This window comes from Saimiri boliviensis, chromosome 10, assembly GCF_048565385.1.
Source record: "Saimiri boliviensis isolate mSaiBol1 chromosome 10, mSaiBol1.pri, whole genome shotgun sequence".
NCBI classification, from domain to species: domain Eukaryota; kingdom Metazoa; phylum Chordata; class Mammalia; order Primates; family Cebidae; genus Saimiri; species Saimiri boliviensis.
Window position 1 is genome coordinate 6,926,873 of NC_133458.1, and position 27,955 is coordinate 6,954,827.

At 38.4% G+C, this 27,955-nt stretch overlaps 1 protein-coding gene and 1 non-coding gene across 21 annotated transcripts in view; both read left to right on the forward strand.

Annotated features, from left to right (window-relative positions):
• Positions 1–27,955, forward strand: part of KMT2C (lysine methyltransferase 2C) — a 310,436-nt gene that overhangs the window by 249,021 nt on the left and 33,460 nt on the right. For all 20 annotated transcript variants that reach the window (XM_074378876.1, XM_074378875.1, XM_074378881.1 and 17 more), the window contains 11 exons: positions 4,488–4,620; positions 4,863–5,077; positions 6,700–6,773; positions 9,143–9,325; positions 9,710–11,593; positions 12,493–12,785; positions 14,827–16,646; positions 18,555–18,666; positions 22,495–22,573; positions 24,581–24,644; positions 26,447–26,679. In XM_074378876.1, the coding sequence (XP_074234977.1) occupies positions 4,488–4,620; positions 4,863–5,077; positions 6,700–6,773; positions 9,143–9,325; positions 9,710–11,593; positions 12,493–12,785; positions 14,827–16,646; positions 18,555–18,666; positions 22,495–22,573; positions 24,581–24,644; positions 26,447–26,679 (5,090 nt within the window). The remainder of the gene's footprint in view (positions 1–4,487; positions 4,621–4,862; positions 5,078–6,699; positions 6,774–9,142; positions 9,326–9,709; positions 11,594–12,492; positions 12,786–14,826; positions 16,647–18,554; positions 18,667–22,494; positions 22,574–24,580; positions 24,645–26,446; positions 26,680–27,955) is intronic.
• Positions 3,045–3,106, forward strand: LOC120365480 (U7 small nuclear RNA). Its single transcript, XR_005580410.1, has one exon. It is a non-coding gene; the product is annotated as a U7 small nuclear RNA (small nuclear RNA).

Here is a 27,955-nt window from a genome sequence, read left to right on the forward strand (position 1 = left end):
AAATGACCTGTCTTTATGTTTTCTGAACTGAAAGTGTGTATTTTAAAACTCAAACTTGTATTTCCTTATAAAAAGATCTTAAAATCGTTACGAAAATCGCTTCATTGTGCAGTCTCATTTTTAAAAGGTCTTGAGAGGATGACTTCTTTTTCTTTTTTCGTAAAGTGTTAATGTGTAATACAAGGTAAATAAGGCTGTCTATGCTTAGGAGTTTTTCATCCTATTACTGTAGATATTCAGGTATACAACTAATGTATATTATAGTAAAGTATAATTCAAGTACAGTGTATGAATCATTAAGATTTCATTGTTCTTGTTTGAAATAATAGAAGTTCCAATGTAAGGACAATGTGTGATCAAATTACATATAGGGTGACATATAGGTATTCAAGAATGGTAACTTTTTAACATTTTCCAGAACAGAGGAAGTGGGCATTGTTTAAGGAAGCAAAATTGGAAGTTGCCATTGGTACTGGTCATAAAGGGATATGAGAAATAGGCAGAGGCAGCTGACCTTTTCCCTCTAGGCTTCTAAGAGCCATTGCAAACCTCACACCAGTGGTGTGATTTGATCACTGAGATGTTTTGTTAAGGTAGCGCTGGTGTCAATATTGGAAATAAATTTGGGACAGTAAGAGTTGTATTAATGAGGTTATTGTGGCTGAGACTAAGTTAAAAAGTAAGTTCTGTGTAAAGATATTAAAGTGCTGATTGAAAGGAAGGAGTAGATACTAGAAACAGTGACATTAGAACAAGTAGGATTGTGCCACTGAATTGATATAAGGTATGAGGAAAGGGAGAAAGAGTGAATTAGACTATATATAAACCAGTGACCCAGAGGGTAATCATGAAACATGGAACAAAGAAAGACTTAGTGTGGGTGCTGATAGAAGGTAGTGGAGGTATAATGCATTTAGTTTTAGACCTCTTTTAGATAGGTAGAGATGGAACATACACACTATTCTGACTTAGAGGCAGTTGCAGTTAGTCAAGGAGATGGATGAAAATGTAGGAATTACCTTTGTAATTGTGCTAATTGCAGTTGTGGGAATGATGAGATTTGTTAAGAGAATATACTGCCAGTTGAGTATAGAATCTTGAGGAATGCTTTTTAATTAAATGTAATTAAGTATATGCCTAACTCATCTGATTTATATTAGGTGTATAATTACATGTTTCATACCTTCTTTTTAAAGGTTAAGTGAAAGTAAAAAAAGTAGTGAGAGATTTGAGACATTGAGTGAGAGGTATAGGATCTTGGAAATGAACGATTGTGAGAGACAGGTTGTACAGTTAAGTAAGATGAATACTTCAAAAACATCGTTTCGTTGGACTGTGAGAAGATTGTTGGTAATTTTCAGTGGAATAACTTCAATAGAATTGATGAGAAAGGGGAGGCTGTGGGTAACACCCCACAGTGGGCACCAAGGAAGGAGAACTGTGCAGACCCCAGGCACAGTTAGTGCCTGAAGCATAACTCACTGCTTACTATATCAAGCTTTTATATGTAAGCTAATATTACATAATAATATAAGTGTAATATGTTATGTAATATGCTTTATTATCTGATGATAATAAAGTTCAGAAAGTAGAGAATAGAATTTTCAAGACTGAAATAGAGTAACTTGAAATCCCTTTATGTAAAAGTTGTAAAGGAACTTTTGAACTTTGATAAACTAATACGACTAGTTTGGGTAGATATGGTAGACTTGAAAAAAAAAAAAGACCACCTCTTGAATAAAATAAGGAGAAATACTTTGCTTTTACTTGTTTGTCCTTGAACAAATTATTTAATTTCTCTGGGTACTCTTTGCTTAAACGGGGCTGAACATAATAACCTATTGCAGTGGATTTTCATGAAACTGTAAAGCTTTTAAGACAGTGCTTAGCATATTATAAAGTACTTAACAAATAATAGCTAATAATATTATTAGGAAAAGCTGCAACATAGTATTATTATAATTACAGTAGATGACACTGATACATAGCTACAGTATGGATCACATTCTCCTTGCCAATAAACTCTTGTTTCTGCTAAAACATGAAAGACATTTGATGATGTTTATTAATATTTCACATGCCTTAATGCAGCCGTCCCCAGCCTTTTTGGCACCAGGGACCAGTTTCAAGGAAGACAATTTTTTCACAAAACCAGGTTGGTGGGTTGGGCATGGTTTGGGATGGAATTGTTTCACCACAGATCATCAGGCATTAGATTCTCATAAGGAACATGCAACCTGGATCCCTCGCACCTGCAGTTCACAATAGCGTTCATGCTCCTGTGAGAACTTAATGCTGCTGCTGGTCTGACAGGAGGTGGAGCTCAGGTGGTAATGCTCATTTGCCTGCTGTTCACCTGCTGTGAGGCCTGGTTCCTGAGAGGCTATGGACTGGTACCAGTCTGGCTGCGGAGTTGGGAACCCTTGCCTTAATGGAAGCTGCTTTTCACTTAAGTTGAAAATAGATGTAGCATTCTATTTTGAAAAAAGCAGAAATCTTGGCCTTTAATCCTTGAAGTAAAGTGTCCTGAGACATTTGTCATCGTGAAAACCTGATTCCATGGACCCAGCTGCAGCATTTAGTAGGATAAGCCATTTGTGGAAGTCAGAGAGTTTCTGGAATTCTTTCAAACAAAATCTTTCAAACTTGCCGGTGATCAGCACCAGTATCTACATGTACACACTGGAGCTATGTACGCTCTAGTGTTACAATATTCAAATGATGTGGTTTAGGTGAAAGATCACTATGTATTGTAAAATGCCTGTGTTTGAGACCTTTTTGTTTTTAATCTAATGGTATAACATTAGGTAAAAAATCAGGTGATCAGGTTAGGAATTCTTCAGTTATACCAAGTATTAGCCAACTCTGAATTGCCATTTCTGTAATTAATTGGTGATATGGATCTCCTGTAATAGTATGGCTCTAAGTGTTAATTGGGAGGACTTTTTGAAAGTACACAAAGTTTTGTTGTTGTTCTTTTTTCTGGAAACTGCTCCAGTATGGACAGTTGGCTTATTTCCAAATAGTTTAGACAAGTAGACTTTCAGCGTTATAGCTGTTTTAGAATTTGTCTATCAGGCTTTCCAATTTTTGCCAGAAAGCCGCCACCCCCCACCCCCATCCCCTCGGAAAAGAAAGGAAAGACAAGTAGTCTTTCACTATAAGGATTGGAGTACATGCTTGAAGGAGTGTTGTAAAGAAACATAAGGTAGTCTTATGATGTGCTGTTTAGAAAGAAGACAAGATTTCCTATTTAGAAAGAAAACGATAAGGTATTTGATGTTTGAATGAAATGCGAATGAAAATTTAAATGCATTTGGGGGCTGAACCATAAGTTATAAAAATTAGGTCAAAACCAGAGTGTATATATTTTTAGCAATAATCATCTGATTGATAGTGATAGATGATATGTTGCTTATTCAAAACTAATTTAGAGAAAGTATTGATTTAAGAATCATAGGTAGGGCCAGACCCAGTGGCTCACACCTGTAATCCCAGCACTTTGGGAGGCTGTGGTGGGTGGATCACTCGAGCAGCAGTTTGAGGTCAGCCTGGCCAACCTGTTGAAACCTCACCTCTACTAAAAATAGAAAAATTAGCTGCGTATGGTGGCAGGTGCCTGTGATCCCACCTATTCAGGAGGCTGAGGCAGGAGAATTGCTTGAACCTCGGAGGCAAAGGTTGCAGTGAACTGAGATCGTGCCACTGCATTCCAGCCTGGGTGACAAAGTGAAACTATCAAAAAGTAGTTGGTGGTGTTAAGAGGAACAGGAGTCAAATATGAGAAACATCCGTTTATAATAAAACTAGCATTTGCTGTGGTTTTTCTTTTTTTTCTTAAGAGTTAATATGTGTCGAATAGTTGTTCCATATCAAGCACTATGCTTAGAGCTGTGCATATACTATCTTAATTAACACAAATAACAGAATACCTGTGGTTTACGGAAATAGAGATAGATTCTACTTCTAACAGGTAAAATTGAGATTCAAACCCTAAGCTTTTGGACTGCAGAACACTTGCTATTTCTAGTACACAATAATGAAATAATCACAGCTGTAGAGATCATATTTCAAAATCTTATAGCCAAAAGTCACTCTTTAAGTATTATACAATATAATATTGAAAAAAATACTACTTTTAAATTGCATTAAAGGTTTTTATTTAGAAGCATAAGCATCTCATCTATACTTGGGTGACTGGTTCTAGGACCTCCATCTATAACCAAAATCTGAGAATACTCAAGTCAAATGTTGGCCCTATGGAACTTAACGTACAAGAAAAGTTGGTCCCGTGCACAGGTTTTACTGTGTTTTCTTTTTTCTTTTTTTTTTCTTTTCTGAATTTGCATTCAGTTGAAAAAATGTCTGTGTTTATGTGGACCCATGCAATTAAAAACCATGTTGTCATGTTGTTCAAGGGTCAACTTTACTTCAGCTCCTTGTTATTTGTGAATATTTTGCAAACTGGATTATTTTTTTCTCTTAAGATGTTTTTTCACGGATGCCACTCATGAATGGCCTCATTGGACCTAGTCCTCATCTCCCACATAACTCTTTGCCACCTGGAAGTGGACTGGGAACTTTCTCTGCAATTGCACAATCCCCTTATCCTGATGCCAGGTACTTAAAAGCCTTATTTCCTTTGGAAACTTAAATTGCAGTCATTTCTTTTTTATTTATATGTAAATTAGTCTGATTAAATTATTGTTTATGATATTATTGGATGTTGCATTTATTGTGGCTTTTGGTATAAATATGTTACTTCTGGCTATTTTATGGTAGATTTTAATGAAAGCTATACTTGAACATATATTGGAAAGTTGTTTTATGTTTATAAAGTGAAGATACTTATTTTTTGCCAGGGACAAAAATTCAGCCTTTAATCCAATGGCAAGTGATCCTAACAACTCCTGGACATCATCAGCTCCCACTGTGGAAGGAGAAAATGACACAATGTCCAATGCCCAGAGAAGCACACTTAAGTGGGAGAAAGAGGAGGCTCTGGGTGAAATGGCAACAGTTGCACCAGTTCTTTACACCAACATTAATTTCCCCAACTTAAAGGAAGAGTTCCCTGGTACGTCATGAATATATTGCTCCCTGTTTTACAAACATTGTCACATGTGCAATAACTTTTTTTTTTAACTGCAATAGAGAGGTAGCTTAACTAATTTTCATCTGCTGTGATGACCCACAACATGAAGATTCCCTGGATATCTAGAAACATCTTACATTTTACTTTGTCCTAGACCCTGTACCCATTCTCATTTCCCAAAAGTTAGTTTCAGTTAATGAAATGGTCAGTTTTTTTAACTCCCAACAGTGCTTATTAATATGCAGACATCAGTGTTATGTAATTCTTTAAAAAAATGTTATGACTCAAACTATCACTTAATCAAAAATACTGTTAGGCCAAATCAGTGAATTCTAATGTTATATGAAATGAATTCATTATTGCCTCCCCTTCTTACCCTTTCACCTTCCTTGACTGTCTAGCTGTTACTGCTGCCTCTTGAAAAAAGCAGATTATACAATAATAGTACAGTTCATGAAAATTCTGATTAACCAGTGAATGAGATATTTAGATTAATGAAATGTCAATTATTGAATATATGCAAGCAATGCAGTTTTATTATTTTGAATTTATGGTATCAGACAAACCAGGATTGAAAAAGTTGCTCAGGCTCAGTTTTGCAGTAGTTTCCCAGCTATCTATAAATACAGAAGCTCTTAAATTGCTAGAGGGGTACCTGGAAGTGACTTTTCATTTGGATGACCCTGGTTTTTAGGTACCTTTTTGGATTGGTGTCTTCATGGTACTTTATTCATTATGTATTGTAATAAATGAAATGCTTTGTTATCTAATAACAGAAATCAATGGTTTGATGCAGGGACACTGTGAAGGCAGTGTCCCATTCTTCAAGTCTGTGCTTACATTTGCTGTTTATGAATACATGTTGGTATGCTGTCATTTTGTGTCAGCACAAATTGTTCTTACAGCAGAGCTGTAGCTTTTTAAAAAGGAATTTTCTTTAATAATTTTACTTTGTGATTCAAGAACCTTATGAAATACTGTGTTAAAGCTGTTGGTCTGTTAATTGATTTTTCATTTTCATTGACTTTTTGGAAGCGTCCTTTCTTTTTGTAATGTGGAATAAATAATTTCTGTATTTGTCTTTAACTGTTGCTCTTACTCAAGCTTCTTCATTTTGTTTATCATCATGACACTGAATTTCATAGAAATGGTTTGAACTCAGTACTTTTCCTTGTGTTTGTTGTATACAAATGCTGGTGTGATGCTTATTTATGACTATGTTTACTTCTGTTAGATCAAACTGATAGAATTCTGTTTAGTGTAGATATTTCACAAAACTTGTACTTTGGTTCTGGTGGTATCACATGGTTGAGGGAATTTGTTATTCTTGGCTTACCTTTTTGCTACTTTGTCCCTTGAATCTAAAAACTTCCCAACTTTACAAGCTAGGTTGTGAATAAGGCAACACTTCATTTAGAAAACATTTGTTTGCCCTCCAGTGTGCCAGGATCTTTGTTCTTCGCAAAGAACTTAATATAGGTCTATTGCCTCATGAGAATATGGCCTGAATAAGATTAACTGTCAGCAGTTCATCAACCGTTTTTACTGCAGCATATCATTAGCATGGCTCTGAGAAGGTATTGTACTCTGTTCTTTTGTTGCAGATTGGACTACTAGAGTGAAGCAAATTGCCAAATTGTGGAGAAAAGCAAGCTCACAGGAAAGAGCACCATATGTGGTATTTTAAGAAATTCTTATCTTTTAAATATTTAAATACAGTACTTGAACCTTATTTGTATTATCTTAGGTTAATTAAAAAAAAAATTCCATTTCAGAAAATGCTTGTTAGCACCTGTACAACAAGCAACTTTATTTTTACAGTGATTTTCTAACTCATTATATCTTATTAGAGATGTGACATTTTTATAAGCAAGTGAACAGAACTGGAATGTTGAAAATTGAAAATCAGCTGTTTTTGGGGGCAGGATTAATTCATTTCACTTTAAAATTGTTTTATCTCTTCAGCAGAGGGTACAGGTGGTCATCTGTATCCATCAGTTCTCTGTCTGTGGATTCAACCAACCATAGATCAGAAATATTTTAGAAAAACATCTATACTGGGCCGGGCGCGGTGGCTCAAGCCTGTAATCCCAGCACTTTGGGAGGCCGAGGCGGGTGGATCACAAGGTCGAGAGATCGAGACCCACCTGGTCAACATGGTGAAACCCCGTCTCTACTAAAAATAAAAAAAAAATTAGCTGGGCATGGTGGCGCGTGCCTATAATCCCAGCTACTCAGGAGGCTGAGGCAGGAGAATTGCCTGAACCCAGGAGGCGGAGGTTGCGGTGAGCCGAGATCACGCCATTGCACTCCAGCCTGGGTAACAAGAGCGAAACTCCGTCTCAAAAAAAAAAAAAAGAAAAACATCTATACTGAACTTGTACAGACTCTTTTCCTTGTCACAGTTTTTCAGACAATGTAGTATAACAATGATTTACACAGCATTTATATTGTGTTAGGTATTACAAGTAATCTAAAGATGACAAAGTATACAGGAAGGGCCAGGCACTGTGGCCCACACCTGTAATCCCAGCACTGTGAGAGGCCAAGGTGGGCAGCTGGCTTGAGCTTAGAAGTTCAGGACCAGCCTGGGCAGCATAGCGAAGACCTCATCTCGACAGAAAATGAAAAAAATTAGCTGGATATGATAGCACATGCTTGCTGTAGTCTCGGCTCCTTGAGAGACTTGAGAGGTTGAGGCCTCAGTGAGCCAGAATTGTGCTACTGCATTCCAGCTTAGGTGACAGAGCAAGACCCTGCTGTGTCAAAAAAGGAAAAAGTATACAGGAGGATATGGTAGGTTATATGCAAATACTATGACATTTTATGTAGGGGACTTGAGTAGCTGTAGATCTCAAGTATCTGTAGGGAGTCCTGGAACCAATACCCTGTAGATAGAGGGACAGCTATACTCAATTTGGAGACTGGATGGCATGCCTCAGTGTCTTCCATGATCACCTCTTTTCTTGTTAGGTTTCATAGAGAATCTTTGTGCATCTTGAAAGAGAAATATTTAGACATCTTTAAAGAGCATTTGAAACATGATCTTTGCCATGAACTATTAGGTAATTGTATAAGATTCACAGTTCATATGGTAAATTATTTTCTCCCAAAGAGCTGAATTAGGATTGTCAGCTGGAACCAAATCCTTGCTTTCATTTTAAAGCTATTAAATCCGTATTATTGTTGGAAAATATATATATTTTTTCCAGCTTGTTCCCCAGTGTACATATTTTCAGTTACAGTGATTATCTTGGCTAGAAAGTGTATGTGTGTATGTGCTCTGTCACATATATATAGATGTGTTGATATGTTGTGTTTTGTTTTACCTTGACTTTAATTAGGTAATGACAGAATTTTTAAAATGATTTCTTTAATGATAATTTTCGAATATCCAGTTTTTTTTTTTTAAGACTGGTTGGATATTTTTCCTTTTTTCTCTTCACTGTTTTTGCCCGGGCTGGAGTGCAATGGCGCAGTCTCAGCTCAGTGGAACCTCTACCTCCCGGGTTCAAGCAATTCTCCTGCCTCAGCCTCCTGAGTACCTGGGAATACAGGCATGTGCCACCATGCCCAGCTAATTTGTATGTTTTGTAGAGATAAGGTTTCACCATGTTGGTCACGCTGGTCTTGAACACCTGACTTCAGGTGATATACCCACTTTGGCCTCCCAAAGTGCTGGGATTACGAGCACAAACCACCATGCCCAGCCTCTTTTTTTTCTAAATTGAAGGAGACATTATTTCTAAGGATGCGTTAAGAAAACTAGGAGGAAAATATTAAATCACCCCTGAGATCTTTAAGCTTAATTCAAATACATAGAGAGAACTGTATCCTCAACTGATAGGTACTGTGCACTATAAAGAGAGAAGACGAGTTAGTGTCTAGATCCTTTTTGGGAGGAGAGGTGCTGTAAATTCTGAAGGACCGTATTTCAACTATTTTACCTGACTTTTTTTCTTTTATTTGAGAAGTTCATGGTAGTTTCATGTTGTTTCTTAAAACATTTAACATAATCTGGGGAATTTTTTTCTCCTTTTGTCAAAGCAAAAAGCCAGAGATAACAGAGCTGCTTTACGGATTAATAAAGTACAGATGTCAAATGATTCCATGAAACGGCAGCAACAGCAAGATAGCATCGATCCCAGCTCTCGGGTTGATTCGGAGCTTTTTAAAGATCCATTAAAGCAAAGAGAATCAGAACACGAACAGGAATGGAAATTTAGACAGGTACGGAATTTTTGGATTAATCTACTTTTTGAAGTTGCTTTTTTTTTTTTTTTTTTTTTTTTTGAGAAGGGAGGTCTTTGCATTATTATTTTAGAATATAGTTTTCAGATCATGAAAATTTGATTTAGGATAGACTTGTTTCTTTTTCAGTAAAATATATTTAAATTGATTTGGGAAGTTTATTGAAATACTATAAACAATATACTGCCCTAGGCACAAATGGAACATAATGTGATGAATAATTTCTCTTCTTCAGGAATTCATAATCTAATATGGGAGCAATCTGGTAGCTGCTGACAAATTAACTTTCTGTTGCTTTTTCCCCCCATGATGGTAGTTTTCTTTCTTAACCATATGATTGCTTTTTCTTTTATATTTTCATAGCAAATGCGTCAGAAAAGTAAGCAACAAGCTAAAATTGAAGCCACACAGAAACTTGAACAGGTGAAAAATGAGCAGCAACAGCAACAACAGCAGCAGTTTGGTTCTCAACATCTTCTGGTGCAGTCTGGTTCAGATACACCAAGTAGTGGGATACAGAGTCCATTGACACCTCAGCCTGGCAATGGAAGTATGTCTCCTGCACAGTCATTCCATAAAGAACTGTTTGTAAAGCAGCCACCCAGTACCCCTACATCTACGTCTTCAGATGATGTGTTTGTAAAACCACAAGCTCCACCTCCTCCTCCAGCCCCATCTCGGATTCCCATTCAGGAGAGTCTTTCTCAGGCTCAGACTTCTCAGCCACCTTCACCACAAGTGTTTTCACCTGGGTCCTCTAACTCTCGACCACCATCTCCAGTGGATCCTTATGCAAAAATGGTTGGGACTCCTAGACCACCTCCTGTGGGCCATAGTTTTTCCAGAAGAAATTCTGCCGCACCAGTGGAAAATTGTACACCTTTATCATCAGTATCTAGGCCCATTCAAATGAATGAGACAACAGCAAATAGGCCATCACCAGTCAGAGATATATGTACTTCCTCCACGACAAATAATGACCCCTATGCAAAACCTCCAGACACACCTAGGCCTGTGATGACAGATCAATTTTCCAAATCCTTGGGCCTAGCCCGGTCTCCTGTAGTTTCAGAACAAACTGCAAAAGGCCCTGTAGCAGCTGGGACCACTGATCACTTTACTAAACCGTCTCCCAGGGCAGATGTGTTTCAAAGACAACGGATACCTGACCCATATGCACGACCCTTGTTGACACCTGCACCTCTTGATAGTGGTCCTGGACCTTTTAAGACTCCAATGCAGCCTCCTCCATCTGCCCAGGATCCTTATGGATCGGTGTCACAGGCATCAAGGAGATTGTCTATTGACCCTTATGAAAGGCCCACTTTGACACCAAGACCTATAGATAATTTTTCTCATAATCAGTCAAATGATCCATATAGCCAGCCTCCCCTGACCCCACATACAGCAATGAATGAATCTTTTGCCCATCCTTCAAGGACTTTTTCCCAGCCTGGAACCGTATCAAGGCCAACATCTCAGGACCCATATTCCCAGCCCCCAGGAACTCCACGACCTGTTGTAGATGCTTACTCCCAATCTTCAGGATCAGCTAGGTCCAATACAGACCCTTACTCTCAACCTCCTGGAACTCCCCGGCCTACCACTATTGAGCCATATAGTCAGCAGCCTCCAACCCCAAGACCATCTACACAAACTGACTTGTTTGTTACATCTGTAACTAATCAGAGGCATTCTGATCCATATGCTCATGCTCCTGGAACACCAAGACCTGGGATTTCTGTCCCTTACACTCAGCCACCAGCAACACCAAGGCCAAGGATTTCAGAGGGTTTTACTAGGTCCTCAATGACAAGACCAGTCCTCATGCCAAATCAGGATCCGTTTCTGCAAGCAGCACAAAACCGAGGACCAGCTTTACCTGGCCCTTTGGTAAGGCCACCTGATATATGTTCCCAGACACCTAGGCCCCCTGGACCTACTCTTTCAGATACTTTTAGCCGTGTTTCCCCATCTGCTGCCCGGGATCCCTATGATCAGCCTCCAGTGACTCCAAGATCTCAGTCTGACTCTTTTGGAACAAGTCAAGCTGCCCATGATGTTGCTGATCAGCCAAGGCCTGGATCAGAGGGGAGCTTCTGTGCATCTTCAAACTCTCCAATGCACTCCCAAGGCCAGCAGTTCTCTGGTATCTCCCAACTTCCTGGACCTGTGCCAACTTCAGGAGTAACTGATACACAGAATACTGTAAATATGTCTCAAGGAGATACAGAGAAGTTAAGACAGGTAAACACATTCTGTGTTCTCAGTTTTAAATGTATTATTTGAGGAAGCTGTTCATTTTATCAAACTGCGTATTCTAAACGGGTTAGTTTTTTACTTTTTTTATTCTGTAGAGGTTGTCGTACTGCAAAAAAGAAAAATGAAATTGGTAAAATTAACACCAGCTTAATTTGCTCTCTATCTGTTTTCAGTCTTCATGAATTTGCAGGGGAATCCTTAAATATTAAAGCTTTGTTTGGGCTGGGTGAGGAGGCTCATGCCTGTAATCTCAGCATTTTGGGAGGTCAAGGAGGGCGGATCACCTGAGGTTGGGAGTTCGAGACCAGCGTGACCAACATGGAAAAACCCCATCTCCCCTAAAAATACAAAATTAGCCAGCCATGGTGGCGCACTCCTGAAATTCCAGCCATTTGGGAGGCTGAGGCAGGAGAATCGCTTGAACCCAGAAGGTGGAGGTTGCAGTGACCTGAGATCACACCATTGCACTCCAGCCTGAGCAACAAGAGCAAAACTCCATCACAAAAAAATAAAAATAAAAATAATTAAAGCTTTGTGTTATGATAGTTGTCTGGTAAGGAAAATGACTCAAATCATCGATTTATTTTTCCTAATTTATTGAATGGTTGAATGTAACTGGTGTTAATCAAACTTTGAAACGTTACCACAGCCACATAATGAAAGTATTAGGATTTTAAAAGCCACTAACCTGTCAGGCACGGTGGCACATGCCTGTAGTCCTAGCTGTTAGAGAAGCTGAGGCAGGAGGATCACTTGAGCCCAGGAATTTGAGGCCAGCCTGGGCAACATAGCAAGATCCCATCTCTAAAAATAAAATGCCAGTAACCTTTTGAAAAGCCATTAGTTACCAGAAATCCAAGTGATTTTTGTTTCTTCCCATTTAGCGGCAGAAGTTACGTGAAATCATTCTCCAGCAGCAACAGCAGAAGAAGATTGCAGGTCGACAGGAGAAGGGGTCACAGGACTCACCAGCAGTGCCTCACCCAGGGCCTCTTCAACACTGGCAACCAGAGAATATTAACCAGGCTTTCACTAGACCCCCACCTCCGTATCCTGGGAACATTAGGTCTCCTGTCGCCCCCCCTTTAGGACCTAGATACGGTGTTTTCCCAAAAGATCAGCGTGGACCCTATCCTCCTGATGTTGCTAGTATGGGGATGAGACCGCATGGATTTAGGTAATGCTTTTAATTTCCTGCCAAACTTAAATTACTATTAGAAGAGGGAAATAGAGCCGGATGTGGTGGTTTGTGCCTGTAATCCTAGCTACTGGCCGAGGCGAGGTGGGAGGAATGCTTGAGGCTAGAAGTTTGAGACCAGCCTGGGCAATATAGTGAGACCCCATCTCTTAAACAAATTTAAAAAAATTTTTAAAGGAATAGACAAATGAAGTTAGTGTTAAATCAGGAAGCTGCTACTGCTTTCTAATTCTTTCTGCCCTTTGAGATTTTATATATGTAGTTATTTTCTGTTAATGAGAGGTCATAGACATTTTTCCCCTCTAAGAACGCTAGAGACTCTGAAAACCTTACCTTTGTTTTTAAGTATTAACTATATTACCAGTGCCTTGCAGCCATAATGATGTAGTTTATCATATGACATCCTCAGAATGTAGCTATTGTATAGGCAAAGCCTCCTATGATGTGATGAGACTTGTCCTCTCTCCAAATTTCTACCTTTTAACTTTACATTCTACATTAATTTTAGGCTAGCACAGTGGCTCATTGCCTATAATCCCGGCATCTTGGGAGGCTGAGGTGGGCAGATCACCTGAGGTCAGGCGTTTGCGACCAGCCTGGCCAGCGTGGTGAAACCCTGCCTCTAGTAAAAATACAGCAGTTTGCTGACCATGGTGGCGTGTACCGCACCTGTAGCCCCAGCTACTGGGGAGATGGAGAAGAGAGGATTGCTTGAACCTGGGAGGCAGAGGTTACAGTGAGCTGAGAGGTCACGCCACTGCACTCCAGCCTGGGAGATAGAGCAGGACTGCCTCTCAATTTAAAACATAATAATAAATTTTAGAGATTTCCAAACTGAAAGGATTTTCCCTATAGGAACTTTCCATGTGAGATCGGGTTGTAAGTTAGTGATGATGAATCCTAAGAATGTTTCCTTTTTCAAAATGGCTAAAGTCAAAGCCAAACCCATGCCCTAATTATAATAAGGAAATAGTTCTTTAAGATACGCTTTTGGCCGGGCATGGTGGCTCAAGCCTGTAATCCCAGCACTTTGGGAGGCCGAGGTGGGTGGATCACGAGGTCAAGAGATTGAGACCATCCTGGTCAACATGGTGAAACCCTGTCTCTACTGAAAATACAAAAATTAGCTGGGCATGGTTGCACGTGCCTGTAATCCCAGCTACTCAGGAGGCGGAGGTTGTGGTGAGCCGAGATCGCGCCATTGCACTCCAGCCTGGGTAACAAGAGCGAAACAACTCCTCAAAAAAAAAAAAAAAAAAAAGATAACGCTTTTTAGTTTTACATCTATCTCCGTATTATATTCTTAACTTTTAATTTCCTTTTCTTCCACCTTAGCTATAATTTCTCTTGCTATGTTTTATATTCTAAGTTGCCTATAATCTTAGTCTTAATTTTCTTTTTTTCTTCCACCTTGTTACAAGTTACGCTTCTTACTATGTTTTATAATTTATGTAAGTTGCCTGTAATGCTGTCTAGAAGGCACAGTATAAATAAAATTGTCCTACAGTTCATTCACTTAATCTTTATAGATAAGGCCTACTTTTCTTTTTCTCTGACTGTAATTTAAGTCTATACTGTTGTCATACCTGTGCCTTGTAGTCTCAGTACTGAGGCCTGAAATCCTTCAGTAGGTATAAGACCTATCTTCATTCAAACATCCCCTGAAATCCACTTGCTTCATTGATCCTCCCTAAATATAGATATAATAAATTCTTCCTGAAAAACTCCAGTAGTATTGTTCTTATCTCTAAACAATTGATTTTATCTGCTTGGTGCTTGTTCCTTCATTTTTGTTATCTGTTAAATCCTAAGCCTTTAGGGCTCAGATATGTATTCATTATAGGATACCTAGCAAAATCTTACTTGCATATGAATACCCATAAATGCTTTTTAATGGCCATAGCTTTGCTTTTGTAAGTCATTGTATTTGGCAACACTAATTTTGTATCTACAGTTTAATCGAAATTTTTCCTTTTTTTCAGCTTAACTCAATTTCTGCTTCTTTTTTTTTTTTTTTAAGATTTGGATTTCCAGGAGGTAGCCATGGTACCATGCCGAGTCAGGAGCGCTTCCTTGTGCCTCCTCAGCAAATACAGGGATCTGGAGTTTCTCCACAGTTAAGAAGATCAATATCTGTAGATATGCCTAGGCCTTTGAATAACTCACAAATGAATAATCCAGTTGGACTTCCTCAGCATTTTTCACCACAGAGCCTGCCAGTGCAGCAGCACAACATACTGGGCCAAGCATATATTGAACTGAGACATAGGGCTCCTGATGGAAGGCAACGGCTGCCTTTCAGCGCGCCACCTGGCAGCGTTGTAGAGGCATCTTCTAATCTAAGACATGGAAACTTCATTCCTCGGCCAGACTTCCCAGGCCCTAGGCACACAGAGCCCATGAGGCGACCTCCTCAGTGTCTACCTACTCAGCTACCTGTGCACCCAGATTTGGAACAAGCGCCACCATCTCAACAAGAGCAAGGTCATTCTGTCCATTCATCTTCTGTGGTCATGAGGACACTGAATCATCCGCTAGGTGGTGAATTTTCAGAGGCTCCTTCCTCAACATCTGTGTCATCTGAAACAACATCTGATAACTTACAGATAACCACCCAACCTTCTGATGGTCTAGAAGAAAAACTTGATTCTGATGACCCTTCTGTGAAAGAACTGGATGTTAAAGACCTTGAGGGGGTTGAAGTCAAAGATTTAGATGATGAAGATCTTGAAAATTTAAATTTAGATACAGAGGATGGCAAAGGAGATGAATTGGATACTTTAGATAATTTGGAAACTAATGATCCCAACCTGGATGACCTCTTAAGGTCTGGAGAGTTTGATATCATTGCATATACAGATCCAGAACTTGACCTGGGGGATAAGAAAAGCATGTTTAATGAGGAACTAGACCTTCCAATTGATGATAAGTTAGATAATCAGTGTGTATCCGTTGAACCAAAAACAAAGGAACAAGAAGACAAAACTCTGGTTCTCTCTGATAAACATTCACCACAGAAGAAATCCACTGTTACCAATGAGGTGAAAACAGAAGTACTGTCTCCTAATTCTAAGGTTGAATCCAAATGTGAAATTGAAAAAAATGATGAGAATAAAGATAATGTTGACACTCCCTGCTCACAGGTTTCTGCTCACTCAGACCTAAATGATGGGGAAAAGACTTCTTTGCATCCTTGTGATCCAGATCTACTTGAGAAAAGAACTAATCCAGAAACTACTGGCTCCAGTGCAAATGTCATTCAAGGATCCACTCAACTACCTGCTCAAGATGTTATAAACTCTTGTGGCATAACTGGATCAACTCCAGTTCTCTCAAGTTTGCTTGCTAATGAAAAATCTGATAATTCAGACATCAGGCCGTTGGGGTCTCCACCACCAACTCTGCCGGCCTCACCAACCAATCATGTGTCAAGTTTGCCTCCTTTAATAGCACCACCTGGCCATGTTTTGGATAATACCATGAATTCTAATGTAACAGTGGTTTCTAGGGTAAACCATGTCTTTTCTCAGGGTGTGCAGTTAAATCCAGGATTCATTCCAGGCCAGGCAACAGTTAACCACAGTATGGGGACAGGAAAACCTACAACTCAAACCGTGCCTCTAACAAGTCAGTCTGGTACCAGTAGCATGTCTGGACCCCAACAATTAATGATTCCTCCTCAAACATTAGCACAGCAGAATAGAGAGAGGCCCCTTCTTCTGGAAGAACAGCCTCTACTTCTACAGGATCTTTTGGATCAAGAAAGGCAAGAACAGCAGCAGCAAAGACAGATGCAAGCCATGATTCGTCAGCGATCAGAACCATTCTTCCCTAATATTGGTAGGAATTTCCTTGAGTCTCAACATATATTGCTATGGGTATTAGAGTGGCATGCGATATGTTTATAAGATTTCATTATTAGAATTACAATTGGAATAGAGCACTGAGTTTTTCTGTTCCTTCTTGAGCTTTTTTTTGAGATGGAGTCCCACTGTGTCACCGAAGCTGGAGTGCAGTGGCGCGATCTTGGCTCACTGCAACCTCTGCTTCCTGGGGTCAAGTGATTTTCCTGCCTCAGCCTCCCAAGTAGCTGGGACTACAGGCATGTGCCACCATGCCTGGCTAATTTTTATATTTTTAGTAGAGGCAGGGGATTTTCCCATGTTGTCCAAGCTGGTCTTGAATTCCTGACCTCAGGTGATCCGCCCACCTTGGCCTCCCAAAGTGGTGGGATTACAGGCTGTGAGCCACCATGCCTGCCCCTCCTTGAGCTTTAAAATGAAAGAAATTGGTCAGGCCTGGTGGCTCACACCTGTAATCCTAGTACTTTGGGAGGCCAAGGCAGATGAATCACCTGAGGTCAGGAGTTTCAGACCAGCCTGGGCAACAAGGGACATGGATGAAGCTGGAAGCCATCATTCTCAGCAAACGAAAACAGGAACATAAAAGCAAACACTACATACTCTCAGGAGTTGAAAAGTGAGAACACATGGACACGGGAAGGGGAACATCACATACTGACCTGTTGGGGTTGGGAGATATGGGAGGGATAGCATTAGGAGAAATACCTAATGTAAAATGACAGGTTGATGGGTGTGCAAACCACCATGGCACGTGTATACCTGTGTAACAAACTTGCACATTCTGCACAAATATCCCAGAACTTGAAGTATAATAAGAAAAAGACAAATACAGAAAATCAGCTGGACATACCAGCGTGCTCTTGTAGTTCCAGGTATTTGGGGAAGCAGAGGCAAGGGAATGGGAGGTGGAAGTTGAAGTGAGCCGAGATCACTCCATTGCCTTCCAGCCTGGGCAACAGAGCGAGATTCCATCTCCAAAAAAAGAGAGAGATTCGAAACTGGGTTGCAAACTTCACTCAATTCTATTATTTATGGAATTGTTTAATAGAAACTCGTCTTTTTAGTTCTTACCTTCCAACCATTGTTGCTGTATGTTTTCAGTCCTGGAAGGATGAAGTTAAGTAAAATATGGTAGAAATAATGCTTCTTACTGTCCTTTTGTGTACAACAAATGCTTGGTAATTTTTGCTATATAAACCTCTTTAACTTGTTTTGAATGGTTTACTGATTCTAAAAACAAAAGCAATACAGTCAAAATGCCTCAGTGTCTCTAAGAATAAGAATTAGCAATCAGAGGGCACATGTCTAATGTAAGAACCACACTTACTTAAAATTAAGTGTGCCTTATTCTAAATAAAATGGACATTTCATTTTATGTAGTCCCCAATTTCATCATTTTGCTCCCTTTTTTTCATTTAGATACAAATAAGTTTTTTCTTAGTAGCTTCTTATTGTGTGTGTATAACTTTAAGAAATTGCTACATTATTCTTTTAGGAGTGATGACTAATTTAGTAGAATTCCTTAGCATTGCAAATTCTTGTGTTGTTACATTTACTAAAGAAGCCATTCTGATTAGCAATATGCAAAAGTTTGGGTGAAAGGGAATTAACTGCACTGCTTTAGATTATTACTTAGAATCTCCCTTAAATTTGACTTTTTGTTTTAATTCCTGCAGGATTAAGGTATTAAAGCATGATTCAATTAAGGATTACTGAGATTTGATTAAACCCAGGATAAGCTTGCCATCTCAGAAATCTATAATGATTATTAAACAATAAAGTTTAAGAGCCTTTAAATTATATAATGTTTGTGATATTTGAATTACTTCTTAGTGTACCTTAAACCAATTACTATGAAATAAGTAACTTTATATTTCTTCTTTAGATTTTGATGCAATTACAGATCCTATAATGAAAGCCAAAATGGTGGCCCTTAAAGGCATAAATAAAGTGATGGCACAAAACAATCTGGGCATGCCACCAATGGTGATGAGCAGGTAGGTGCAGGAGCTGCTTATGTTTACTGGGCATCTAGACATTTGTGAAATCATTACCAGTTTTTAGAAAAAACATACAGAAAATTGAAAGCCTTTGTTCTAGGAATGAACAATACTATTAAAGTTGTCGTGGCATCAGCCGGATATGATCAGATATAAAATGCTATACCAATGTGAGAAATTAATGTAAGAACCAGTGTAAAAGCATTAGTCTCAAGGATGTAAACGTAAAACATCTTAAAAAGATTTAGAAGATAGGATTTCCCGATTACTCAAGTCATGGTATTTAAGCGTGTGCTCTTTTAAATACCTTTAGAATTGTTCACGTTAACTAAGATTTTTTTTCAGTTAAGACACCAGAGTGATAAGGCAACCGTAAATTCAGCTCTGAAATAAAATGTCCCCAAAGTGCTTTTGAATCACAAAGAGGAAGTTATAAGGACTAAATAAGAGGACAGTTAGGAAGTTAGGAACTGCATAGCTTGTCTTTTCTTTCTTAGGAGAAAAGTAGAAATTACGCGTCAAGGAAGACAATAGGGGTTATTTGAATATCTGAAGTTTTGAAATTATGTCCCCCAAGGGTAATAACTACAGGGCACTGTTTCTTAAATTTTGATCATGGACTACCATGAGAATTACGTGGTAATTTTTTTTTTTTTTTAATGTAGATCCTTTTGCTCTACTGCATTCTTACTAAATAGGAATATCTGGAGATGGTTGCCTCTGTGTCTCTATTTTTAGCAAGCATCGTGAATGAGTCTTATGTATATTATATGAAGACCTCTGTCAGTAATGTAAGCGTAGAGCCTCAATTTAGCCTAAGTATCTTGTTGAAAACTTTATATAAAAAGAAATGTGGATGATTATAGAATTGAATATAAAATTTGCATGAATTTAAGATGTATATACTTCAAAGAAATTGGAATTCTTAAGGGTATAGTTCTTTTCAATTGTTGAGATATTTTGAACATGGTTAAGAAGCATTTTTGACATCAAAGTAGAGATAGTGGTTTCTAACGGTTTTCATTATTAAGCAATATTTATTAACACAATTCCTCTATCATAGAGGTTCCTGTTTTATGTCTTAAATCTTTTTAAGACATAAAATCTTTTCAGTGAAGCCTTTGAAATTTTCAGTGTTTTATATGCAGAAAATTTTAAACATAGTATTACAAAGGAAATAAATTATACTTGAAATATAGTTATTAAAATATAATTAAATTTATAGTACATATGCTTCTTAAAGTATTAACAAATTTAGCAGTAAACCATAATTTGAAAGTAATGATGAACATAACTAATCTATTAGGTGCCTGCAACACTTTATAGGAAAAAAATCTGTCTTCTATTGGTAATAGTTATGATACTGTTAATAATACTGTAATTTCTACCTGTATTCAAAACAGAAGGAAATACTTTTTTTGTTGTTTTTTGTTTTTTTTGAAACAGAGTTTCAGCCTAGTTGCCCAGGCTGGAGTGCAATGGTGCAATCTCTGCTCACCGCAACCTCTGCGGCCCAGATTCAAGCAATTCTCCTGCCTTAGCCTCCCCGCTAGCTGAGATTACAGGCATGCACAACCATGCTCAGCTAATTTTTTTTTTTTTTTTTAATTTTTGTATTTTTAGTAGAGATGGGGTTTCTTCATGTTGGTCAGGCTAGTCTTGAACTCCTTACCTCAGGTGATCCACCCACCTCGGCTTCCCAAAGTGCTGGAATTACAGGCATGAGCCACTGCGCCTGGCAACGCTGAGTTTTATTTAGCACTTAGTTTTTTGGGGTTTTTTTTTGAGATGGAGTTTTGTTCTTGTTGCCCAGGCTGGAGTGCAATGGCCTGATCTTGGCTCACTGCAACCACCACCTGTGTCAGCCTCCAGAGTAGCTGGGATTATGGACATGTGCCACCATGCCCAGCTAATTTTTTTGTTCGTTTTTGAGACAGAGTTTTGCTCTGTTGTCCAGTTGGAGTGCAGTGGTGAAATCTCAGCTCACTGCAGCCTCCGCCTCTCTGGTTCAAGTGATTTTTCTGTCTCAGTCTCCTAGGTAGCTGGGGACTACAGGTGCATGCCACCACGCCCAGCTAAGTTTTGTATTTTTAGTAGAGATGGGGTTTCACAGTGTAGGCCAGGATGATCTCAATATCCTGAACTCATGATCCACCCACCTCAGCCTCCCAAAGTCCTGGTATTACAGGTGTGATCCACCGCACCTGACCAGTTTTGTATTTTTAGTGGAGACAAGGTTTCACCATATTAGCCGGGATGGCCTCGATCTCTTGACCTCGTGATCCACCTGCCTCGGCCTCCCTAACTGCTGGGATTATAGGCATGAGTAATTTTTGTATTTTTAATAGAGACAGGGTTTCACCATGCTGATCAGGCTGATCTCGAACTCTAGACCTCAGGTAATCCACCTGCCTCGGCCTCCCAAAGTGCTGGGATTAAATGTGTGAGCCACCATGCCTGGCCAGCACTTAGTTTTAAATATGGACCTCAGAATTTGAGGCATTTCAGCATCCAATGTTCTTTGAGCATCATATCTCTGTCAGGTAAATACATTAGTCATATATCAGGTATACAGCTTACCATTCTACTGACTTTTTTGTAGAAATGGAAGTGATAGTCCCTTTGTAGAGTAGTGTGATATGTTGAATTAGGATGATAGACCATGTGTGATATTTGGATTAGGAGATCATTTAGACCAGACCTGTAGTATAGGGTGGGGTGATGAATGAAAAACCTGAGTAAAAAATTTAAAAATATATTCTATATCCTAATAGTACTTTAATAGTAATATACAGCATTTGGAATACATTTTGAAAATTTTATGTGTGTCTTGGTATATTAAAGCATTTGATAACTTCGGAGGAAATATTTTCGTGTAAGCAGTAATGTTTCTGTGAAGTTTTCATAGTTTTAATTATAATAAGTAACATTTCTCCAAATACGTTTAACCATGTAGACTGATCTTGGTCAGTCATCAATTTTTGATTTGCTTTAACATTAGTTATAGAAACCTAAGAAACTTCTTAAATTAGAAAATATCTTTTCCTTTAGAATATAGACTAGCTAAGCTGGTGTGGTGGCTCACTCCTGTAATCCCAGCACTTTGGGAGGCTGAGACAGGTGGATCATAAGGTCAGGAGTTCAAGACCAGCCTGGACAAGATGGTGAAACCCCGTCTCTACTAAAAATATAAAAATTCGCTGGACATGGTAGCGGATGCTTGTAATCTCAGCTACTCGGGAGGCTGTGGCAGAGAATTGCTTGAACCTGTCAGGCGGAGGTTGCAGGGAGCTGAGATGGTGCCACTGCATTCCAGCCTGGGCGACAGAGCAAGACTCCATCTCAAAACAACAACAAAAAAGCTAAGCTGCCAATTAGTTTTTAATAAAGATTGAAACAAGAAAACATTTTCTTAGAATTTATGTTATAAAATATAAATCAACTTATTTTTATTCTGAAGGCTTGAATTCATTTCATCGTAGAGTGAGGCACATAATAGAAAACCTCTAGAGTAAACCTCTAGAGAGTCAGTTTTTCTTGCTGCAGCCCTACTTGTTAGTCTTCGTGGGGAAGGTTAAGGAATATCTCTGAGTCTTACTTTCCTCATAAGTAACGTGAGGGTACTAAGAGCACACACTTCATAGAAGTACAGTGAGGGTCAAATCTGCTCGGTACATGAAAGGTGAGGCTTTAGTGTTTTGATGAAGAAATTGCCACTGCTCTGCTTTGGAAGAGAAAGTTGTTAAGCACCTAATTTAGTTTTAAATTAATATTAATAATTTCTAAATGCTCATCATTTGATACTTGTGTGCCCTGTTTTGATAGGTTCCCTTTTATGGGCCAGGTGGTAACTGGAACACAGAATAGTGAAGGGCAGAACCTTGGAACACAGGCCATTCCTCAGGTAAGACTGCCTGTAATGAGTCACTCTAGAAAGCACGCTTTTCTGTTTCCCAGCAAACTCATGCTTTATAGTAAGGCCTAAGGCTAGAGAGTAGTATAGGTTGGTGCAAAACTAGTCACGGTTTTCACCATACACTATTCGCCATTGCTATTCGCCAGTGGCAGAAACTGCAATTACTTTTGCATTAACCTAAATGGTAGCCTTAGAAGACTGCCAAGACATATTATCAGCAAAGTCAAAAATAACCAAAAAGACATTTTATTACTTTTTAAACAAAAGACAAATTAACGTTACAAAATTGTCTGTGATTTCTGAAAAGGATCTATATATTTAAGGGTAAAAAAGTCACTTGATGGGAAAACCAGATGCTCAGGACTTTTGGTTTTATTTGCTAATTTTTAACTCCAGAAGGACATTTTCATGTCTTGCATTTTAGAATTAAACCCATTATTTTAAAATGTAAAACTTCTGTAAATACTAGAAAATGGCCAGACACAGTGGCTCATGCCTGTAGTCCCAGCACTGTGGGAGGCCAGGGCGGGCAGATCACGAGGTCAGAAGTACCAGCCTGGCCAACATGGTGAAACCCTGTGTCTACTAAAAATACAAAAATTAGCTGGGCGTGGTGGCTCATGCTGATAGTACAAGCTACTTGGGAGGCCGAGGCAGGAGAATTGCTTGAACCCAGGAGGCAGAGGTTGCAGTGGGCCAAGATCCCGCCACTGCACTCCAGCTTGGGCGACAGAGTGATACTTTGTCTCAAAAAAACAAACAAAAACTAGAAAACAACATGCTGTATTTGTTTTTTCCTTTTTTCTTCTCATCCTTGTTGAAAGGTATGCTGTATTCTTAATCCCAGGCAATGTCCCGGGGAGTAAAACTCATGTAGTATATTTGTCGATGATTTTTTTTTTTAAAAAAAAGGGAACTACCTACTGAGGAATATGTCCTTCTGAAATTTTCTTTCTTCAGCTGCCAGTTATATGCTGATAATTATATCCTTCTCATTATTAAAAGAGGAAACAGATGCTGTTTGATATGATGGGAAAAGGATAGCCTTTGTAGCTGAGTTTTTTAAAGAAATTCTAGTTCCACTATGAATTTACTGTGCAACTGTGGGCAAATTCTTTTAACTTCTTGTTTTCTAATCTGTCAAATGTTAAACGAGCTGCTTTGCATTATTGTGAAGATTGTACTCAATACATTCTGGCTGCTAGTATAGTTTATTACCCTGTGTACAGCTCATGTTAAGGAGAACTTGTGACAACTGGATAAACATTTTTCAACCTTAATTTGTCAGGTGATTATCAGGGAGTTGTGGGATTAGTAACTGCTTGTTCAGTCACTTGGAAGAAATAAGACTTTTAACTCAAAAATAAAACTAAATAAATACTTTTAAGTTTTTATTTTTTAGGGACAGGATCTTGCTGTGTTGCCCAGGCTGGCCTCAAACACCTGGGCTCAAGTGGTCCTCCCACCTCGGCCTCCCAGGTAGCTGGGACTACAGGCGTGTATAGAAAATAAGACGAATATTTTTATTAACATATTTTTCTTTATATTTGTGCATGTTAGAGACATTAGTTTTTATTATAAATAACCATGCTGTGGAGTGGCATTTAGTTAATCTGGAACTTGTGTTTGATTGAAGAAGAAACCAGGTAAACTTCATCAAGAAGTGAGAATTTTTTTTTAATGTGGATCTCTAGCTTATTATTAGCAATAATTTATTTGCCCTGTGTCATACTTCTGATAATACTTTACCTTAAGCATAATTGTTTTTCAGTCAAAATCTAGACAATATAATAGTTGAGAGATAGTAGTAAGTTTTCAGATTAGGTTGCCACCACTAAGATCATTCTACTTTTTATAAAAATGAAAACTTTAAAAGATACCTTAGGAAATTAAAGGGTTTTTTCTTCCATTTCTTTTTCTTTCTTTCTTTTAAAGTTTCTTCCCCCTTTATCTGAAATGTGGAATAAACATATTTGTAAATTTTACTTATTTTAGGATGGCAGTATAACACATCAGATTTCTAGGCCTAATCCTCCAAATTTTGGTCCAGGCTTTGTCAGTAAGTATAAATCTAATAAGTTAATGTTTTCTGGGGATTGCTTGTCTGCACTCTATGTGTGCTGTTCTAAACCTGAAGTGAGTGTAGGTATGTCAGTTCAAGCCCAGGTGCCCTCATGTCTTACTAAACGTCACTGTCCTATTAGGCACCTCTTCTTCAAGGCGTGTGTTTTCATTGCTTTTTTCCGCTGTGCATGAAGAATTAGAGTTAGAGTATTTTAATACAGTAAAAACATCTTCCCCATTCTCTTCAATATTGTTGTTGCTGTTTTTGTATATAGATTGGGCACTTTACAACCTATAGAATTAAGCGATGTTTTGCTCTAAGAACTGTCTTCCTAAGTGACGAGGACACTAAATGGGAAAAACAAAGGGAATATACTTAGCAATAAGTTGGGTTAGCAGCATGGTGTGAAGGTCAGGTATGCAAGGTACCCCTGAATCCTTTCTAGTTATCTGCAGGGGTCCCAAGGTGGTTCAGGATAGTATTTAAAGGTCTCCCCAAACTGAACCTTTCTGAAATCTTCAGACTGTTTAGCTAACTTTTTTTTCACCATTATTTTTCATTTTGCTCACCTCTGCTCTCCTGGTTCCAGAAACCAGAAAGGCTTTCCTTGCGGTAGGTCTCATTCTACCAGAAGCAGAACTTCTGAAATCTTGTGAAAAAGCCTGTTCTTAAAAAAATGCCCATCAAATTTAGTAGACTAGATTTCAAGTTCATACATGTACTGGAACTTCTGGGTTTAGGAACAAACCCAAAGTCTGACCTTTAAAATTCCCCCTACATTAATTATTACTATAATTTGAATCCACATTTGCATTAAAAACAAGTAAACGACTATACCAACTGGCTTTTTCTGGCTTTATTGTGCCCATTGGCTTTGGTTGGATTCTTACTGTATGACAATATTCTCTTATCATTAATGTTATCATCGAATGTCCTTAGAAATGTATTTATTCATTCCTTTGTCTCATAGTGAGTCAAAAAGGTATATTCAGAATTTCACCACATATGATGACTTTCCCCTCCCCCTGCCTTGGACTTGGTATCAATGAAATAAAGTGCCCTTAAAGAATAAAGAAGAGAATATTGGTACAAAATGAGACAGATTACCATTTGGGGAGTATTAATGGAAGTTGTGAACGTAGAAAGTATTTTGCTCGGTTAACTATTCCCTCCCCTTATTTAAAAAAATATATAAATTACAGAATTAATAATAATTACCAATGTTTTTAACTTACGGATTTCCTTTTTAAGTCATAGACTTTATTCCCTTTTAAAGCATTCTGGGTTCCCTCCCTCTCCATTTAGAATATTTTTCCATTATTAAGAAATAGGAAAGAACTTAATCAAACTCAGGAAAATTAACTTAGGAAGTGATTTCCTAGTCTGTTTGCTAGACCTTAATGGGATATGTCTTTGTCTCTTCAAAATATGTGAAGTTTTATTCATAAAATGCATATATACCTTAGTATGTAATTTGGCTTATAGGGTAGAGAATTTGTTTAGTAAAAAGAGAATTCCATTGCATAAGTCTTCTGCTTTTCCAAGATTGGATTTGTGATATTTATAAGTGCTGAGTTAACCAGTATCCTAAGAATGCGCATTCTCTGACTTTCACAATTAAATATTTTTATAAGATCTGATATTTTATCATTACATAATGGTCTAATATTTAGTATAGTGTTTTCAAATTTTCTATTAAATGGTCATGGTGAAACTACTTCCTTACAGAATAGATTTATGTAACTTACAACGTTGGACCCTTTAGAAAATTAACACAAATTGTAATTTTTCCTCAGATGATTCACAGCGTAAGCAGTATGAAGAGTGGCTCCAGGAGACCCAACAGCTGCTTCAGATGCAGCAGAAGTATCTCGAAGAACAAATTGGTGCTCACAGAAAATCTAAGAAGGCTCTTTCAGCTAAACAACGTACTGCCAAGAAAGCTGGGCGTGAATTTCCAGAGGAAGATGCAGAACAACTCAAGCATGTTACTGAGCAGCAAAGCATGGTTCAGAAACAGCTAGAACAGGTAATAAATAGGTTTGCAAAATAGAAACTATGAACAATTAATGATGTGTCATTCATTAGTGATTTTGACTAGTGATTTTTTTTGACTAGTTTTAAATGTTATATAAAAATACATTGCTAAAAAGCGGCAGCTCTGAGACCTCTTAGTAACTGGAGCCATAACAGTTCCAGTCCTTTGCTTAGAGTGATGGTCACAGTACATACTAAATCCATGAAAGAGAAGAGATTGAGTCTCATAATTTTGACTTTGAAGAACTATTTTTAACCTTCTTATAGTTGGAGACATTATTCTTTTTTCTGCACTAAGAAATCACCACAAAGACCATTATACATCATTTGAGAATATTCAACTTAACTGAGGACTGAGCTCATGGAGAGATATTGGGTTTAGCTGGGAGCAAGTATGGGGGAACCAGGAAGTATTTTTGTTTCCTAGGAGTTGATACTATTATTACTTGCCAATGTTTTGGTCTTAAAATACATTGGTGTATATTATGTGAAGGACTCATTCCAGAAAAATGAAATCATTTTGCCATTATCTTCTGTCATAAACCAGATGTTTATCAGAATTTTCAAACTGGATAATATACTGGAAAAGAGGAAACATGTAAAAATTTTATTTAAAATAAAACAATAGTGTATGAAATTGATTCAGAGCCAATTCCTAGGTATAATTACCCAAGTAAATTAAAAACTTAGGTTCAGGCCAGGCACGGTGGTTCGTGCCTGTAATTCCACACTTTGGGAGGCTGAGGTGGGTGGATCACTTGAGGTCAGGAGTTTCAAACCAGACTGGCCACCATGGTGAAACCGTGTCTCTACTAAAAATATAAAAATTAGCTGGGCGTGATGGCGTGCATCTGTAGTCCCTGGTATTTGGGAGGCTAAGGCAGCAGAATCACTTGAACTAGGGAGTTGGAGGTGGTGGTGAGCTGAGATCAGACCACTGCACTCCAGCCTGGCAACAGAGTGAGACTCCATCTCAAAAAAAAAAAAAATTTGAGTACTCTCTATAATGAATACTCTAGGAAGCACTTCCAATTACATTGTCTTATCTGTAACTCTGAGGTTAGTATTATCACCATTTTACAAACTGATTGATTGTAGAGATTATAAACACCGTACATGTGGCTGGGCGTGGTGGCTCATGCCTGTAATCCCAGCACTTTGGGAAGCCAAGGCAAGTGAATCACCTGAGGCCAGGAGTTCGAGACCAGCCTGGCCAACATGGCGAAACCCCGTCTCAAATAAAAATACAAAAAATTGGCCAGGCATGT